This window comes from Sciurus vulgaris (genome assembly GCF_902686455.1).
Source record: "Sciurus vulgaris genome assembly, chromosome: 9".
NCBI classification, from domain to species: Eukaryota; Metazoa; Chordata; class Mammalia; order Rodentia; family Sciuridae; genus Sciurus; species Sciurus vulgaris.
Genome location: NC_136469.1, coordinates 83,390,496 through 83,411,072, shown reverse-complemented (window position 1 = coordinate 83,411,072; position 20,577 = coordinate 83,390,496). Strand labels below are relative to the sequence as shown.

The 20,577-nt window shown below is 43.3% G+C and overlaps 1 protein-coding gene across 4 annotated transcripts in view; it reads left to right on the top strand.

Annotated features, from left to right (window-relative positions):
- The window catches only part of SHROOM3 (shroom family member 3), a 304,609-nt gene that overhangs the window by 263,489 nt on the left and 20,543 nt on the right, over positions 1-20,577 (top strand). For all 4 annotated transcript variants that reach the window (XM_079154292.1, XM_079154294.1, XM_079154293.1 and 1 more), the window contains 3 exons: positions 3,534-3,665; positions 10,886-14,093; positions 19,364-19,437. In XM_079154292.1, coding sequence (XP_079010418.1) covers positions 3,534-3,665; positions 10,886-14,093; positions 19,364-19,437 — 3,414 coding nt within the window. The remainder of the gene's footprint in view (positions 1-3,533; positions 3,666-10,885; positions 14,094-19,363; positions 19,438-20,577) is intronic.

Here is a 20,577-nt window from a genome sequence, read left to right as displayed (position 1 = left end):
CCTGGGTGAACAGTGTAACCCTGGATTTTTACAGAAGCTTACAACTCAGAGTTTACCTTGAGTCTTGGAGATTTGACCTTTTTTTTTTTTTTTTTTTTTTTTTAATTTTTTTGGTTGTAGATGGATACAATACCTTTACTTTATTTACTTATTTTTATGTGGTGCTGAGGGTTGAATCCAGTGCCTCACACAAGTGCACTACCACCAAGCTACAACCCCAGCCCCAAGAGACTTTAAGCAATGCTGGATCAGTTAAGACTTTGTGAACTCTTCTCAAAAGGATCTGCCTTATAATGTCTATTTATTTATTCATTCATTCATTCACCCCTTCATCCACACCCCCCCCCCAGTTCAATCAACCAGCAATAGCCATGCCACTCTCTGAGTGCTTTGCTGCCTTTGAAGTTTTCTCTACCAGAGAAACTAGTCTATTACCTTTAAGCTCAGCCTCCCCAAAGTCTCAAGGTATGGACAAAATGCATTCAAATTCTTTGCTTTGGTGCAACACAGGCAGCTTCTAGTCCAATTTTCAGTAAATCCTTGTTTCCTTCTGAAACCTTAATAGCACGTACCGTTACTGTCTACATTTCTATAAGCATTCTGAGCCCTCACCAGAATTGCCTGTTAGGCTCTATTTACAGCATTCTAGGTTTTCTCTAGCTTGAGTCTCCAAACTTTCCCAGATTTCTCAATTTAGGCTTCTACCTAAGGTCTCAAGTATAGTCACAGAAATGACTCCACTTCTTGGTACCATTTTGTGTGTGTGTGTGTGTGTGTGTGTGTTAGCTTTTCATTACTTTAACAAATACCTGAGACAAAATCAACTTATAAAGTACAAACATTTATTTTTGCTCACAGCTTTGGAGTTTTCAGTTCATGATTGGTCTACAAAAATATTTCATAGTTTAGTTAATAGTAAAGCCTTCCTGACCTAACCCTGCAGGGTTGTGACTCCCTCCTCTGTACACTGAGGACCTTGGGCAGGTGTCTCTTATGGAACCCATGACACTTACAGTTGTTTGCTTTGACACTCTTCTATACTGCAAATAATTTGGGTCTAGTGATACTTTATTCTTCTTTGTTATCCTCACTGCTAGAATAGTGGCTGACATATAGAAAGTCTATAAATGTCCCCTGAATGAATGTTAAGGAAACTAAGAAAAGGTCTGGATAACTAAAAAAAAAAAGTCTTGGCTGGTAGGGTGGAACACACCTGTAATCCCAGCAAATAAATAAATAAATAAAATTATAAAAGGGCTGGGGAAATAACTTAATGGTAGAGCACCCCTGGAGTGAATCCCCTGTACTGGGAGAAAAAATTCTTCAAAGCACAAAGTGAGATTTTTTTCACTTGACCTGGGTAAAGCGACTCCATTTGTCTTCTTTTTATTGTCCTGTGCATAGCCCTTCAAAGTCTGATTCAGAACTTCCAGGAGGTGTCTGATCCTCCATGAGAGGTGTACCAACTGATACCATATCTGGATGGCTATATTCATCAGGGTACCTCCCCGTATCCTTTGGGGTTTCAAACTAGAGGGTATCTCTGGAACCTCTGAAGTTCTTGGTGATCATCATCCCATGCCTCATCATGACAAGAGAGGGCTCTGCTTTCTGTGGGATTTATTTGGGCCTATCAGTTTTCCTTGACAGGAAAAAGGGGGCCAGTGTTTTTAGCTAGGCATGGACAAATCCTGCTGGGTTCCTCAGCCTTTCAGTGGTGCTGTGCTGAGTTCACTCTTCACCCATGTTCGTTGGCTTCTCAAGGCCAGACCCAAGTCCCAGGGCTAACATCCTGTTACTGAGAGAGGTTCACCAACCCCTTCACTAAGTAGCCAGGACATGGAGTTTGAAGATGACAATTTGTTCTTTTTCCTTGCTGCTTTGGACCCATTTGGGTCCAAAATTATATGTACGTGAAATGCTCCCAAGAGGTTTTACTTTTTCGTTTTGGTCTGAGTTTTTGCTGAATAATTATCAGCAACATTTGTTGAGTACCTGAGGTCATATGTAACTGGCTTTAAGCCCTGGCTCCCAGGCTTTCTGACTGTGATTTGGGCTAGCCCTGAGGAGCTTGTAGAACTAAGAAAGATTCTAAGCACTGGACCTAACAGCGCAATAAGCTGGGAGTCTTTAGTCAGGAGCCAAGGTTGAAAAGGGGTAGCTGCGTTTGAGGAGCTGGTTGAGGAAGCATCAGCCTGGTTCGTAGGGAGCTCGCTGTTCAAGGTCAGAGTGGAACCAGCAGCAAGAAGGACATGCTGCTAAGATGCTGAGCCATTAACCTAGAACTCCCTGATTGCCCCTCCAAAATAAGGACTGTTTAACTTTGGGGTTTCTCTTACACATTTTAAAAGTTATTTCAGATCAAAATGGAGTCAATTCAGCCTCTTTGATTTATCTGTTTTTAGATGAGCAAAGACTTAGGGAGGGGAAGTGACTTACATAGGGTCACACACAAGTTGATAACAAAGCCAGAGCAAGAACCCAGGTCTCCCAACACCTGGTCTCTTATTCTAATATGCTTAACAAATGAAATTTTATTGGCATCAGGGGAATGAGTTTCATTTTTATTATAGAAACTGTTTTTCATAGAAAAGGGATGGGTGGGTTTTTAACCTCAAGGTTAAGTACAAGGGATTGGAATAACTTAGAGCTATTATCTGTACCATATCAAAGTGTAACCCTGGATCCTGTAAAAGTGTTTCTAAACTACAGAAAAATTCCCCTGCAGTCTTCCATTTCAAGTGTTTTCAGCATGAAATATCTGATAGATCACCTCACTGTGTTGCCAAAAATACAGCCCAGCAGCTCTCCCGACTCTGGCCTTCTATAGCAATGTGATCCTCCTCGCTGTGCTCATCCTTCATTGCTGCAGTCTGAAGGACACCCACATTCGCCCTTTGGCTTTGTCAGTCCTTTGTGTTTTAAGGGCAGGATGTTTAAAAGTTTAAGTCATTGACTTGAAAATGAGAAACTTTTGGAGACCACTTTGTTCTCTGGACTGTGCAACTTGGAGCATGTCAACATTGAGTCCTCCTGATTTTTATGCAGCTCTTACCGAGAAAGTAGCATGTACTCAGCATCAGGATGTGACAGAGGGCCTCAGAATCCCCAGAAAGCTTTTTACTGTGTAGCCACACAAAGTCCCTTGGAAATGGGAAGGAATTGGTACTCCCTTTTTAAATATGGATAGAGGCCAGGAAAGACCACACAACCATGTGTGTTTTACATTCATAAAGCACTAAATGTTAACATGCAGGCCATCGAGGTGAAGGTAATATGGGAACTCTTTATCCTAATTTTACAACATTTCTGTATAATCTGAAATTATGTCAAAATAAGGAGTGAAGTAAAAATACCGATTAAGCAGAGAATAGTAGTGATTGGTAAGAGAAAGAAGTAGTACCATCTTCTTTCCGGTTTTTACATGGTTGCTTTTCCATCTCTGGATGACATGACAATCTCCGCTCGCAAATCCCCAGCCCCAGCTGAGACTGCTGCTCATGTTGAAGAGGTCCTCTCTCCTGTTTCCCCAGGCGCAGTGAACCTGCAGACCGACCGCACTCGTGGCATACAACCAAATCTGGGGAGCACCAACCTGATACCAGCATGATGCAGATATCTCAGGGCACAATGGGCCCTCCTTGGCACCAAAGCTACCATTCCAGGTAAGTCACTATAGCTAAGACCTAGGGGTTCTTTTAAACATCATACTCCCAGAAAAAAGAGCATTTTCTGCTTTGAAAACACTTTGTCATATACACCTTGAATCTTTATCCTTTTAAAACGCCTATCACGAGTGTGAGTCATCCTTATATCCTGGGCTAGATGGGCTTGAAGAGGGGCTAGAAATATAAAGGACTCTTCTGGGTGTTCATATGAGGTATTTATAGGACCCATCAACTCTCAGTCAGGTACTTCTTAATTGCCCATTGAAATAGTAGATCAAAAAACTTGACAGACTTCTTCCTTCAGTGCTTAAATGTCCTATCTGCTTTAGACAGAATTGTATGTTTTTTATCTGAATGATTCTGCTCTTGCGTTTGAACTTCCCACTTGGATTTTCTCCCTCTGTTAAGGCAATTTATCCATCTTAGCTCAACAACTGCAGCAGTTAAGATCTGGAGGGCTACACAGTGCATGGCTGGACTCAAGTCATCTTTTATGCATATCTTTAAAGCAGATATAATGTTATTCACCCCACTTTACAGAACAGGAGATTAACCCTTGGAAAAGTTAATTAGTCCAAGGTACAATGGCTTATCAATGCCTGCATTAAGACAGAACTGAGCTAGGTTCCAGAGTTTCTGCTTGTAACCACTAGTTTATACTTCCTTTGCTTCTCTGGTCTCTCTTGTGCCAGTTGGAGTTTGTTCAGAAAAGAGCTGACCTGCCATGAGCATTACAGGAGAAGGGATTTATTCTAGACATCAGATCTTATATAATTGAGAGGAACTGGGGAGAAGGGAGTCAGACTCACACAGACACAGTAAAGAGAGAGCCAGGACTACCTCACACCTGCCACAGATGCAAAACGGCATCTCTCCTCCAACCCCCAGAGAGGCAGATTCCACAGCACATCTTAACTTGTGAGAAATGTTGGATGAGGATAATAGTAGGAATGTGGAAAGGCCAAGAGAGTAAGGGTCATTTCAGGCCCCTATATAGGCAGAAGATGCAAGTGCTGGTGTACAGGTATTAGGAAGGGGGGCACCATACAGCTCTGGAAGCATGACTTGGCCGATGATGGCTGTGCATTGGCCAGGTCAAGACTCAGTCACAGCTCTTCATGCTCAAGTCTGGTCAAGGGTCCAGTCCTAGACCTCTCACTGATGGTCACAGGGCAGACCTCTCCCTGTGTATTAGGCTAAGCTTCAAGTCACACGAAGAGACAATTCCTGGTTACAGACCCTCCATTCCTTGCCATGGCCCTCCTAGTCACCCCGAAGGAATTCATTCACACCATCTGAGCCTTCTGTTCTCAGAGAGCAGGTCCCCTTGCAGTGCCCCTTCCCCACGCCTGAAGATGTTGGGGCCATCATAAGGTGATGTGTGGGACCTAACACTTTGAAGGAAGAACAGCACAGCGTAAGGTCCTTGGGCTGTTAAATCAGACTTGGGTCTAAACCTCACCTTCACCACCTACCACATGAGCTTGAAGCAGATCATTTAACCTCTTTGATCTTGGCTTCCTTTTCTGTAAAATGAAATAGTGCCTATGTCACTTGATTGTTGTGAGGAGTAAATAAAATAACATGTACAGTTCCTGGTACAAACACTCAATAAATGACTAATTATAATAATCAGGCTAAACACACAGAGGCAGGTGAAACCTGGTAGTGGGTTCGAAGGTTAAGGGCATAAAGCAGCAACACTTATAAATGCAGATGTATATTAGCAGAGTGCCCCTCTGAGTGAATGGTGGGATCCTTTGAAGCTTCCTAACCCTAACCTTATCAGGAAGCCCTAAGTCTGAAGTTATACTGTGACCTAAAAATGTGCTGGCCTATGGCAGAAATAAGACTACTGCTGGGAGTGCTTAGAATAACTGCTTACAGTAACAGCGGTGAGCTCGGGGGATGGTAGCGTTGCCTCCAGAAGTAGAGTATTCTGAAGGCAGAGCTTCTCCGCCTCTTGCCCGCTCCCTGTCCCAGACTGCAGAGGGGTTTAGGCCTGCGATCTGCCCTTGTGCCTCCTCTCACTCTGCCTTTGTGAACCAGGCTTCAAAGTAGCTCCTCCCACACTGTGACTATCAGCACAAAAGCCACTGTGTGGTACAAAAGGGAAAAGGAAAGCTGAGATGACCCAAAATGCTGCAGAAATGCACATCCTCTTCTGTCCCCACGGATCAGTTCATTCCCTGCCTGGGGCTTGTGGCTCTGGCAGAGGACTTCACCCTTCCCTGAGTCCCACTCCTGAGGCCTGATACAAGCAGATGGAGAGGCGCTCCACGTGTGTTTTAAGGAGCACAGTGGCATCTAGTGGTCTGGCGCGCCAAATCAATTGGTTGGTTTCCCTCTGTCCGCCTTAATTTAGTTCCCCAAACCCACTCTCAGGTCTGTTTATGGATCTGTTTTTCATTAAGAAGCGGGAGTATGAGGGAGCAGGATGGTGATGGAGGAGTGGAAGAGAGAAGTACAGACACACTAAGGACATCTAGTTTGGGTTTTTTGGTGGTTTTGTTTGCAGTGCTGGGTCTTGTACCCTAGACCTAAGGGCTCTGCCACTGAATTACACGCCCAGCCCAAGAAAGACATCTAACTTTAAATGACTATAAGCTGGATTGGATTTGGAATTTCTCTGAAACTTTCTTTCAGCAGCTTTCTGCCAAATCCTTGTCACTGTCTTTTTGTTGCCCTACAGGAATCTCACATAGGGGTTGTAAACTAGCAAAGTACATAAGAAGTGACCTTGAAAAGTCTTGCAGTTAAGTCTTTTGATAAGAGGTTGAAATAATAGTAATGAAATACTAAAGTACCAGCACTTACTCAGGGGTCCACTCTTTCAGCAAATATGAGTTACCTATGATGTCTCAGATGATTTCTAGGTATTGGAAGTAAAATGCATCCCCATCTTACAATACTTATTTATTTCTCAAAGCATGGTCCATGGGATGATAATCCATTAGATGCTCCATGGAAAAAAGTGATAGGGTTAAATAAGTTTAGAAAATATTGCTCAGTATATTTCCCTGGTAGAATAGCTAATGAGCCAGGTGCTATGGCAAATGCCAGTAATACCAACTATTCATGAGGCTGAGGTCAACTTGGGCAATTTGGAGACCTTGTCTCAAAAAAGAAAGAAAAAAAAAGGCAGTTGAACAATAATTTATGAGAGTCAGAAGTCCTGCAAAAAGTAAAATTGTTTAACTTATTTAGCCAGTATTTTCCAAACATATTTGATTATTTAAGGAATTTAATGTTCTGTAAGTATACTTTAGGAAATATTTCCATATGCTCGCTTCATGCTCTTTACAATGTTCTAACTATTTATAAAGTACTATTAAACATACAAAATAGTCATTTTATAAGAGTACATATATCTGCCAGAGAAATAACAAACATTTTCTAATGCGTGCTTCAGTTCTTTAAACATTACCAACGGAATCAAAATTCTTTTATAGGGGCTGGGTTCGTGGCTCAGTTGTAGAGCACTTGCCTGGCGTGTGTAAGGTACTGGGTTCGATTCTTGGCACCATGTATAAATAAATAAAGGTCCATCAGCAACTAAAAATTTTTTTAAGAAGTTCTTTTATATAACCAAAAAGAATAGGATGTAATAGCACATATTGCTAAGTGCTATGAAGAAAATGAAGCAGAGGTACTGGGTGGTGGAGCACTTGCCTTGCATGTGTGAGGCACTGGCTTTGATCCTTAGCACCACATAAAAGTAAACAAATAAAGGTATATTTTTTAAAAAAAGCAGAATAATAGGGCATAAGGAGAGCAGAGTTGATACTTAGTTCTAAGAAGTCCTCTCTGAAGCAGAAACTTGAATAAAGGAAGGGAGTGAGCCAGTGCAGAACATTCTAGGCAGTGGGAGAAGCAAGTGCAAGGCCCCGAGACCCTTTGGCCCTCCCATGGGTTTAGGTTACAGTCAGGAGGCCATCGTGCTGGAATGTGTGGATAAGGAGAAAGTAGAAGTTGGAGTAGTATTGTGATCAAGGCAAGAACTTTGACCCACTTGGGGTGCACGCCTCGTGATAGTATGGCTGTCTTCATGTGAGTTGGGACTCTTGCAGGATCGACGATGTCTTTACAAATTGTTCTTATCCCCGCTAAAAATACCCTTTCAGAAGCAGGGTTGGTGAAGTTAATCAAAATCAATAGCTCAAGACAGTGGTGGAGGAACTTGTTCCCAGAGGGTAACAATGGGTAATGCCCCAGGGACAGAACACTCCCTGGTAGCAAGGAGGACACCTTTCAAAGGTCTCCTGTGATGCTGCCCACCTGAGGTTTGCTGTCGAAAGGAACTTCCCAGATCCTTGCTCTGGTCTGTGTAACAGTTCTCTGATATTTCTAGACACCATCTATAGTTTGCGATATGTTAGTGATGACATTTTCCCCACTCAGTAGTATTTCAGTCGACCATGATTTTAGTCATTTTGATTTGTGTGTGTTTTTCTAAGCTAGATTTGAATTGTCCTTTCTGAAAAGAGCAAAAATTCTCTGCACTTAAAAGGAGAATTAAGCAGTAGCTACTTACTATCTGCATAGATTTGGTGAGCAAAACAGCCCTTATGAGTTCTTCCACTTCCCCTGGAAGTAGTCTCTCAGAGTCTGTTGGAGGAGATAAAAGGAAGCATAGTAGGCCCCTGGAGTAATCTTCAACTGGGCAGTCTCTTCCTTTTATAACAGAACCTCTTCATTTAGAGGTGAATTGGGAAAGGAGTAGGGGAGAATAAATTCTGGTGGTGGCACATGCTGTGCCATGCCATCGAGGGCCAGATCTGATTTCCCTGAGCTGATCGGCTTGGGAACTGTTTCCTTCCATTCTCCCTTGAATTTATTCCTGTATTCCCAAGGCAGCTGCTCCATTCAATAAAATGACTTTTTCTGATAGAGAAAACGGGCTGGCCTCAAATTTGCAGTCTTCCTCCCTAGGCCTCCAGAGTCACTGAGACTACAGGTGTGCGTCCTTGTGCTCAGCCTGTAGTCTTCTTTTCATTGAATTTCATTACTAGTTTTGACTCGGAATATGGTCCTTCTAGTTTCTTGACATATTCTCTGGAGACATTCCAACCATAAAACATTATCATATGCTTGACCAGTAAGACTTATTGGTCAGATTTATTTGTATGGGATCTTGAAATATAATAGCTATTTGAATTTTAATAGTACTTAGATGCTTATTCATTTAAAAATGGGACATCTTAAGCAAGAATTCTTAGTGATTTCTTTAGAGAACAGTCACAGATGTTTGAAATACGAAGATTGTCGTTTGACTCTTGAACTGCTTATTCCTACCACTGTGCCCTCTCCACCAATACATAGGTCTTTCCTTTTCTTCCCCTTCCCTTCCCTTCCCTTCCTTTTCTTATTTCTTTTTAATGCTAAATAATATTTCATCACCTGGATATGCCATAGTTCATCTGTTCAAGTCCTTCGCATAAACAAAGCTTCTGTAAACATGCCTGCACATGTTTATGTATGTATTAGTCAGTTTTACATTATTCTAGTGAAATACCTGAGGAAGGCTACTTTATAAGGAAAAGAGTTTTTTTTGTTTTTTTTTTTAGTTCACAGTTTCAGAGACTAAAGTTCCAAGATTGGGCAGCCTCTTTGGCTCAGCCTCTGGTGAGAGCCTGTCGGTGGATGGGTGCAATGCTGGGAGGACATGTGGGAGGAAGAGATCACATCCTGAAACAAGAAGCCAGGGTTTGGGCTCACTCTTACAACAGCCCTCTTCCACCAGCACTAGAGCTCCCACTAAAGCTATCTTAGTCCCCTCCCAGGCCAGATCTCCCAGTGATGTCAGGATCTCCCATGAAGCCCCACCTCTTAAAAGTCCCCTACCGTCTCCAAACATCACCACCCTGGGACAGACTTCCAATACACAAACCTTTGGAGAATAACCATATCCAAATGGTAACAGTGTGTGATTGCTGGATGTAAGAGTATGTTTTAGTTTAGTAAGAAACAGCCAAACTGTCTTCCAAAGGGACTGTGCCATTTTCACTTTCCCACCAGCAATGAATGAGAGTTCCTGTTGCTCCATCCTTGCCAGCAGTCAGAGTTGTCAGTGTTCTGGATTTGGCCATTCTACTGAGTGTATACTTGATATCCTATTGTTTCAATTTGCAATTCCCTAATGACAAATGGTGTGGAGCATCTTTTCTTATGCTTATTTGCCAAATGTGTCTCTTCTTTGGTAAGGTGTCTATTGAGGTCTTTGACCAAGTTTTAAATCAGGTGTTTGTTTTCTTACTGATTTTAAGAGTTCGTTGTTGAAGTGTATCTTAAATTTTTAATGAATAACAAAGAATAAGTTCTTTGTTGAAGTATATCTTAAGTGTATAATTTTGTTTTGAGAAAACTGTGGAGTATGCAGTGCCAATATTGAGAGTCTTCCCCTCTCCCCCAGCCAGGGTCTGAAATGTACCTGAAGAAGCCTGTAAATGTGAAGGTCTCACCCTCCTAAATGTACAGAGGTTTTGCTCCAGCTTTGGGAAGTCACTCATAGGTGACGGAATCCCAGCCCCAGGGGCCTCCTGTGATTAAGACTCCTTTTAAAGTTTCTTCTCCTTTCCTCTCTCCCTCTCACTCTCTCAAAGTGTTTTTGACTTGAATTTTTCTTTTTCTCTCATTTGGCTTTGTTTAGCTTTCTCACCACAAACAAATTGTCTCTAGTATAGTTGAGATTCCAGGAAGATTGCCAGGCTGTCGCTTTCAATTCCTTAAAAAGGAAAGATATTAACTAAAAACATACACATGTACACACCAAGTCTCCCTCATCCCTTCACATGCTTATTTTCTAACTTTTTGCTTTCTTCCAACAGACACAGAATTGCATTCTCTATCACTCTCCCTGTCTTCCTCTTCTTTCTTTCCCACCCCTCCCATTTTTTGGCACATACAGAATGTCATTTTCAGCATAGCAAGTCACATCAGTTGTGCTGCCTGTGCTCAAAGGCCACATACCTTCCTCTGTGCCCCTAGCAAGATTGGGTGATTAATTAGAGGCACATAGGCTACAGAATTGGAGAGTTAGTCCTACTGATGACACAGAGGGAAGCTGAGCAAGGCCCAAATATGGCCCTTTATACCCACCCTTCCAAAACCCAAACATCCTGCACAAGAGTACATTTATAAGCTGGGTCCTGTGCCTGCATGCCTATTAAATTATAACTGCTTGGTGGTGATGACTTTGTTCTCACTGTTTCTTCCAGCTCCTCTACAAGTGATCTCTCCACCTATGACCATGCTTATCTGAGGCGGAGCCCTGACCAGTGTAGCTCCCAGGGGAGCATGGAGAGCCTGGAGCCCAGTGGGGGATACCCATCTTGCCATCTTCTTTCCCCTGCCAAGTCCACCAGCAGCATTGACCAGCTCGGCAACCTCCATAACAAGAGAGACTCGGCATATAGCTCCTTCTCTACCAGTTCTAGCATCCTAGAGTACCCACCCCCTGGCATCTCTGGCCGTGAGCGTTCAGGCTCCATGGACACTACTTCTGCTCGAGGTGGCCTCCTAGAAGGGATGAGGCAGGCAGACATCCGCTACGTCAAGACGGTCTATGATACCCGGAGGGGAGTCTCAGCAGAGTATGAGGTGAACTCTTCAGCCCTGCTTCTTCAAGGTAGGGAGGCCCAAGCATCCGCAAATGGTCAGGGCCATAATAAATGGCATAGTATTCCTCGGGGCAAGGGCACGCCATCCCCATCCTGGAGCCAGCAGTGCCCCAGTCCCTTGGAGACTACCACTGAAAACCTGCCTCATAAATTGGGTGCACCCCTGCCCCCAACTCGAAGTGACAGTTATGCAGCCTTTCGGCACCGTGAGCGGCCCAGTTCCTGGTCTAGCCTTGATCAGAAACGGTTCTGCCAACCTCAGGCAAACGCTTCAGGCTCCCTAAAATCATTCATAGAGGAACCGCTGCATACTGTACTAGAGAGGAGTCCGGAGAACAGCCCCCCAGTGAAGCCTAAGCATAATTATACCCAGAAGGCCCAGCCTGGCCAACCACTACTGCCAACTGGCATCTACCCTGTACCTTCCCTGGAGCCACACTTTGCCCAGGTTCCCCAGCCTTCTGTGAGTAATAACGGTATGCTCTACCCTGTACTGGCAAAGGAGAGTGGATACACTGCTGCTCAGGGAGCTTGCAACAAGATGGATACCTTTGATGAGAATGGGAACCAAAATGGAGCTAGCAGGCCTGGGTTTGCCTTCTTCCAGCCCCTAGAACATGACTCGCTGTCCCCGGTGGAGAGGAAATCAGAAACTACAGCCAAGTATGTACCCTACAAAGTTCATTTTTCTTCAGTGCCTGAAAACGAGGATTCCTGCCTAAAGAGACACCTCATACCTCCCCAAGGAAACAGCCCACATCCTAGTGAGAGAAAGAGCTCCCTTGGTGACAAACCATGTCCTAATCTCCACAGCCTCAAATCCCCTCGAGCTCAGGTTTGGCAAGTGGGTGAAGATAAGAGATCTTCCAGGTCCCCAGAGCAGCCCTGGGAGGGTGATTTCCAAGAAGACCACAATGCCAACCTCCAGCAGAAAATAGAGAGAGAAAGCCTAAGCCAGAGCCCATCAGGGAACTTTGGCAGGACCAAGACAGCCTTCTCATCTCTCCAGAACATTCCAGAGAGTGTAAGGAGGCAAAGCAGCCTGGAGCTAGAAGGGGGAACCCAGGAGGGTTACCCTGGTGGCCGGCCCACTTATGGAGTTAACACTAAGGTGGAAGACCCTGGAAGGAAAGCTGTTCCTGATCACAGGGGCCATTTGGACAGGCCAATTTCCTATCCAAGGCCTGAGGGGAGAACGGGTGCCTCAACCTCTTTCCCCAGTTCAGACCCAAGGTATGAAGATCCGCCCACCCCACCACACCAACAGACATCCAGTCTGGGCAGGAGGAGACTCAGCTCTAGCAGTGCCTCCACCCTGCAGGGCTTTCAGTACAGGAAGCCCCACTGCTCTGTGCTGGAGAAAGTTTCCAAAATCGAGCAGCGAGAGCAAGAGAGCTACAGAACCCCGAGTGTGGTGTGTGGCCCCAACTATAGGCCCAGTAGGATGGTCCCAAACTCCGGTACTTCTGGGAATGATCTAGAGGAGACAAAAGGGAGCATCCGTTTCTCCGAATCTGCTGAGCCTCTAGGCAACGGGGAGCAGCACTTCAAAAACGGGGAGCCTAAGTTGGAAGAGGTTTCCTGGCAGTCATGTGGTCAGCAGCTGAAGAGAACTGCGGACGGTGTCACTGGCCCCCTACTCCGAGGCAGTGAGCCCCTGAGGCCAGACACACGCCTGCTCCGGAGCCAGAGCACCTTTCAGCTCTGCAGCGAGACTGAGAAAGAAGCAATCTGGCCAGACGACAGACCAAGCACGCCCGAGTCGCCCCTACTGGATGCACCCTTCAGCCGCGCCTATAGAAACAGCATCAAGGATGCACAGTCCCGAGTCCTGGGGGCCACTTCCTTTCGACGCCGGGACCTTGAGCTGGGGGCCCCTGCTGCCTCAAGGTCCTGGCGGCCAAGGCCTGCCTCGGCCCACGTGGGGCTGCGGAGCCCAGAGGCACCCACGCCAGCCTCCACCTCTCCGCACACCCCACGGGAGCGACACAGCATGACCCCAGCAGAGGGCAGCCCAGCCCTACCTGCACCCGCCACAGCTCGAAGAGGGGCCCGTCGGCGACTGACTCCTGAGCAAAAGAAGCGCTCCTACTCAGAGCCCGAGAAGATGAACGAGGTAGGGATCTCCGAAGAGGCCGAGCCTGCGGCCTTGGGCCCACAGAGGAAGGGGCTGCATTTTCCCGAGAGCACTGTTGCCGACAGGCGCCGCGTCTTCGAGCGAGATGGCAAGGCCTGCTCCACACTCAGCCTGTCCGGGCCCGAGCTGAAGCAGTTCCAGCAGAGCGCCCTGGCCGACTACATTCAGCGCAAGACTGGCAAGCGGCCGGCCTCCGCCGCCGGCTACGGGCCCCTGGAGCCCGGGCTGCGGGAGCGCGCCCAGAGTGCCTACCTGCAGGCCGGCCCCACAGCACCCGAAGGCCCCGTCCTGTCCTCTGCCTCCAGCCTGAGCTCGCTGCGGGAGCCAAGCGTGCAACCCCGCAGGGAAGCCGCCCTCCTGCCAGCGGCCGCAGAGCGCCTTCGGGCATCCAGAGACCGCAGCAGCTCCTTTGCTGGTGGACGCCTTCTTGGGGAGCGGCGACATGGGGACCCCCAGGCCCTGAGGGAGCTGCGCAGTGGAGCGAACAGCGTACCAAGGGGCACCCAGAGGGTGGACAAGACCCCTGGGGAGTCGTCTTCCTGGGGTGCAGTAGCCGGGAGGGCTGGGAAGTCCATGTCAGCCGAGGATCTGCTGGAGCGATCAGATGTCCTGGCCGTCCCTGTCCACGTGAGGTCCAGGTCGTCTCCCACGGCAGACAAAAAGCACCAGGTAGGTGCAGCCAGCAGTTAGTGGCCTAAGACTGTCTTTTGGCCTTGGAAGGTTTAGTGGGGCAGCCCTAGCCCCTTCCCTCCCTCTTTGATCAGTTTTCTTTTTAAATGCAGAAAAGTAGCATTTGTTTTCATGAAGGTTTTTTCCCTCAGTGCCCTTACCTGGTTCCTTTATTGATTCTTATGGATCGATATAGGTATATATAGATATAGATAAATACCTTATAGAGTCATATATATGCGTGTGTGTGTGTCTGTGTGAGCCTGTGTATGTATTATAGGGGGTGTGTGTGTATATCCCACATGTTAGGAAGTTGCCTACCTCTCACTATAGGAATGCATGGTTAGGAAAAGTTAGGAATTAGTTTTTGTGTGTGTTTTGCTTTCATTCCTTGGCTTCATGGAATAAAGACTATATCTGAATATTTTGAAGATTTTAACTTTGCACCCTCTGTTTCTTTTGCTAGAAATATTAACATTGATAGTCATTGGTATTGAGTTTCTGGCCCACACCTAAGTGTGTACCTGACCTTTAACCCTTTTTATGCTTTTCACTTATCTCACTTAATCCTCAAGACAGTTCTCTGCAGTGTATTGTCTACATCAAGCCTGAGTGTCTCTCTCTCTCCCCCATCTGCACTCTATCCTAGTAAGATTGGAAAATCAGACTTTCAGAATCTCATATCAAAGGACTCTCTTAAAGGCTCCAAACTGTGCAAAGATTATAAAAGTGTCTTCCTCTGGAAATTCCAAGTACAGCTAGAACCAGAACCTGGACATTCAAATTCCCAGGAGTCTGTTAATTTCCACAACTAATTCTTAGCCCATCTCTGGCAGTCACGTGGCTCCCTTCCCACCTAAGACGTTAGGAGTTCACGTAGAATAATGTCATTGTTCTCTTGTGGAATTGGACAGCTATGAATATTGTTTTGCCTTTCCCCCTAAATATTTGGCAAACCTGGTCAACTGGGAAACAGTGCTAAAATATAGGTATTGTAGAGAAATGAAGAGAGATACCTTCAAATTCCAATTAATTACCTGTTTTGAAAATCTTTTTAGAAAAACAGCCAAATATAGAACAATATTTAGGAACCCTTTTAATAAAAGAAATGCCATGTTTAAATATATTTAATTTGGGGAATATGAAGCCAAGGGGAGAATATTTCAAAACAAAATACTTCTTTCATGCTGCTTTGTGCCAACACATTCTGAAAAATTCTTGAGCTTCCTTTTCTTGTTCTCCTCTCTCCCCAACCCTGACCGTTGTTCTCTGATTAGAGAAATGGCCCATGGCAGAGTCTACTTCTTGCATTCCCTTCACCATCTTCCATTTGTAGTCAAAACTAGTTAAAAACAAAATTATGTTTTACCATGTAACTGCTTTATTATTTCAAGATATTATATTCTGATTTTAAAAATCATTACTAATTCTAAGAATTCTACCATTATTAAGCTTTTGTGAAGATTTGTTAATAATTTTTCATCCTAACTTTAGAGGAAAGTTGAGTGATCCCATAGAGACTATCTTCCTGAGTTAAAATGTGAAGCCTGTTTCTGATGCTGGCTTAGTTTATGATACCCCCAACATACTACTTGCTCTTCTTGCCAGTCAGATGCTAATAGAACAGGATGTTATAGGCTTTTTATGTGTGTATGTGCTGGTGTTTAACCTAGGGCCTCACACATGCTAAACACATGCTGTACCATTATAAGCTTTTGACCAGGATATAGTGCCTTTTCAACATTCCATTAACAAGGACACTTTCTGTCTCCAGATATAACGTCATCATGGAAATCATTTCCTGTGCATATGATAATTGATCATTCTTGGACCTGAAGTAATGACTGTAGAAGGCTGCCATTTTGAACCACTGGTAGCCTGACACCTGCTTAGATATTGAGCAAGACAGGGTTCCTCTGTAGCCAGTTTGGGATCCTTTCCAAAACATGCAGCTACCATTTTTCTCTCATTTTGATTCCCCTTCATTTGAAGGGTGTACTTGCAGAACAAATAGATATTAGCGATGGAGCTTAAGTGCATATCAGACACTTGCCTGTTTCCCCTTACTTTCTGTGAAACCTTAGAAAATCTAGTCTTTTTAAAGTGGGTGGGCACTGCAGAAAAATACCCAAAATTTCTGCTTCAGAGGCAAAAATTTATACCTCTTCATTGCTTAGATTAAAATACAGCAGAGACAATAAAAAGAAGCCATTTGGAGAAATATGATTCCTGGTGGGAATTTGTTTCCCAATGCTAAAGAAGAAACTTTTCTGGTTCACACCAAATTTGGGAAGAACTTCATGTTTAACTGGAGATGGTGTGACAAACATTATTTAATTGCTGAGGAAATTGCTCAGTGGATAGCACCACAATGTTGATATAGACTTGATTCTGTGGGATGCAGCTAGTAAATCCTTTTTAGCTCCTCTCAATAAGCACACATTCAAACTTAGGCATAATTAATGGAAGTGACTTTCAACAAAATGTGAAGTTACCAATAACTAACATGATCGAAATTTTACTATGCAACAGTGATTATACTACATGTTTTATAAATATAAAATTAATCTTCACATCTATGTGAAGAGGTACATATTATTATTATTATACTATTATTATTTTGGCTATAAAAAAGGGAACCAAGGTCCAGAGAGGCTAGAAAATTTGCCCAGAATAGTAGAAAGCAATGTTTAGATCCCATACTGACTGACACCAGAGTCTTTAAGTCACTCTACCAGACTGTTTCCTTGAATAAAGAAAGGCCAAGATTGGGAGAGGGAGGTTAGAGTAAAATTTAAGTCTTATATCTGAAAATATCAGCTAATGAAAAGATTTCATTTTAACAATTATTAGTTACTATTGCTTACATTTAAATAAGATTTTCATGTGGATTTCTAATTAATTTTAGTAGAACCTTGGAACCAATACCCTAAAGTAGATGAATATTATCATCTTCATATTTTATTAGTCACAAAGACATTATAATGTCTTAACTCAAAATAAAAAAAAAAGAGTAAGGATTGATATTCAGCAGACTTTAGGTTTAGTGTTAAGTGTGCTAAGAACTGGTGAATTTTAAGTCAGTTTTGAGATAACAGAAATCGGATGCTTAACAAGTTGGTATAAATCGTCGATGCCTGGTGTTTCTTCCATAACCATTGCTTTTCCCTATATTTCCCTAACATATTCTTTATATTTCTTACCAGTTTACAGAAAATCAGGTTGTCTTTGACAATGAACATATGCCAAAGCAAACCATAAAACACAGCAGGGAGCTATCCTCCTCGAGCTTCTACTAGGTTGGGAAGGCATTTTCTTTCTGTCTAGATGGTATTTTGATAAGGAGTTTAAAGAATTCTCCTGGTAGCCTGTTATTGGATCTAACTTCCTTTATTTTATTCATACCCACATGAATATCAATTTAAGCTTGACATTCCAGGGACCAAGTCATATAAATACAGAAGTCATATTCATTCTCATACTGGAATACAAACAATATAATAGAATATGAAAACATATTTAAACTTCACTGCATTAGGAGCTCAGATGGGGCAAAGTAAGTATATTTGTGTCAACAAAGGGAAGAGTGGTGGTGAAAGACTTTAAAAGCAACATGAGTTTTCATGGAGTGCAGGAATTCCCATTCCATATGGTGATATTTGAGTGAGTCAGAACACATGGAATTCATTTTTCTTCAAGGATTCAATTCTGATTGCATCCATGCCAGCCAACATTTAATGTCTTGAAATTTCACAGGAAGATCTTGGACCTGAATCCTTGTTTCTCCATTGATTTAACTGTGAGATATATTCTTCTCTGAGCTATAATTACACCTCTTCCCATTGTTATAAAGATTAAATTACAAAAGAAACGTCAAGTGTCCTAATATTCCAATCACACAATCAGTGGATTGCAAGATAGTTGTCAAGAGTCTGGCAGAGAGTCTGAGACCCAGTATGGGGTAGTAAACCCAGGTGTTTCTGCTGCTTCTACTTACTACCACCTTTGATTCTTTTTATTGCTTATTAGTAGTAATTGCACCACTGACTCAGGAGAAACAATGAGAAAGGGAGTAAAAAACCTTTTGGACAGGGTAAATGTTAAAATAAAATTATTAAAATTTAGAGTTTTTTTTTTTTTTTTTAAGAGATTCTATATGGATCTAATGTTTTTAATCCCAGTACTGGAGATTGAACCAGAGGCAGTCTACAACAGAACTACACCCCAGCCTTTTTTATTTGAGACAAGGTCTCACTAAGTTGTCAAGACTGACCTTGAACTTGCTCTCTTCCTGCCCCCAAGTAGTTGGGATTACAGGTATGCACCATTGCTCCCAGCTTAATTTTTCTTTTTCTTTTCCTTTTTTTTTTTTTTTTTTAAATAAAACCTGTGTCCTATTAAGTGATTGAGAGTTAAATGTATTATTATCAATGCAATATCATCAGCATCATGGACCAGCTCACACAGGACAGATTTTACACTATCAATTTTACACTATTGACCCTTTAGGACACCAGGATATAGTCTTAAGTATATATGGGCCTGTCTCTTCCTTCCTTCTGCCTCTCCCTTCCCTCCCTCCCTCTCTCCCTTCCTCCCCTTCCTTCCCTCCCTTCCCTCTCTTCCCTCCCTTCCCTCCCTCCCCTCCCTCCCCTCCCTCCCTCCTTTTCTTCTTTTGTTGGTCCTATCTACTCTTAAAAACAAAAACTACCCCCTGAAAAGTCCCAGAGTTAATGATATCACTTAGCATGAGATTTTTCTCAGAGAATTTACTGCAACCTGATTACAAACCAGATTCATATCATCTCTAACCATTATTTGGAACATTTGAAATTTTTGCAAAATTCAATTACTATCCTTATCCCATTGTCTCCCATATTTCCTTAAGATGCTTGACCCATTGAATTCATTGTCATTATCATCATCATGTTTCAAGTATTGCAGTTGTTTTGAACTCAGGAGGCAATTGTTATTGGATGTCTTATACTTGGGAAGCATCCTTGTTAGGAAGGGCACCGGGTGAGACAGATCAAAATGCAAATCCTATCACTCTTGACTGTGGGCCCATTTCCTCATCAATGCACTGGGATTAATAATACCTCCCAGGCTTTGAGCACTAAATGAGAAAGTATGTAAGAGTGTTGTCATGGTGCCTGACAGTGGTAGATCTACAGTAAGTAAGATTTCCTTCTCCTTTCTGCCTTTATTCCATTGGTAAATTTAAATGTCTGTTTATTGGTAATAATCCTGTGCCTTTCCTATGTTTCAAGGATGTTATCCTGGGACAAGACAGTGGCTTTGGTTTTGTGAAGGATCCATGTTACTTAGCTGGCCCTGGATCTAGGTATGTATGTGTAACTATGATGCCCTTGGCTATGAATGCTGCTGGCATTTAACAGGTCCTTTCAAGAAGAAATTGAATGTGATATTGTGATGTTGCCTAGTGTTGTGTGCTGCCTTTTCTATTTGTCTAGGCCACGGGGACTTTTTTACTTTGGGTTAAAAATAACTTTTTCTAAAAACAGCCCTTGTTCAAAGTGGGGTTTGAATGTGTGCTGTTGAGGAAATGCCTGACTTCTAACAGGTTTGGCATCAGAATAACTAATGGAGATGCTCCTCTCAAGCACATCCCATGACTTTCACTCATGGGGCCTCTCCTGTGTGGCACAGTTGTGTGTAAAGGATCAAGTCCGGTGACTAAGGAAAGAATGGGCAGTTCATGAACAGCTTCATAGAGCAGAACAAACTCACAGGAGGCACCTGAACTAATAAACTCAAAATCATAATCTTTAGATATGAAGATAGAAAGTAACAAGCAAGTCACTTAAAAAAAGTTTACCTTCAAGATCATATCTCCTAAATAGAAAGATATGAATGTAGTAGGAATTTCCAGAGATTTTCCCTGAAGCACATGTCTTATGTGTAGTTTTAGTGCAGCATCATAGAACTGTGTGCTACAATTATTACTAATGATAATAATCTTAAACCATCTCAACCCTTTCCGTGTTTTTTCAAATCAGTTTCTTCATTTTTATTAATTCAGTTATTTCCCTCTCTCCAATAACTCAATAATGTCACAGAGAAGCAGCTAATATGACCAGGAAATGGGTATTGGTACCTACTCTAAAGCCAAGAGCATCTTTCCTCAGTATGTGCCTTTGCTCTGATAGCTGTGTTGAAAGGGAAGAAGGAGTTCAAGGTGAGGTTGAGGCTTCTGATTAGTTTTGGTACATTAGTTAAAAGCTGGATACAAGGAAAACTAACAGGGAAACAGGGGCACTGCTAAAGGAGAACTGATTTAAAGTCAAAGGTGGAACTAAACAACAAAAAAATCAAGTAACCCACCGGGTACGGTGGTGCAGTAATCCCAGTGGCTCAGGAGGGAGATTGAGAGTTCAAAGCCAGCCTCAGCAACTTAGCAAGATCCTAAGCAACTTAGTGAGACCCTGCCTCAAAATAAAAAATAAAAAGGGCTGGGGATGTG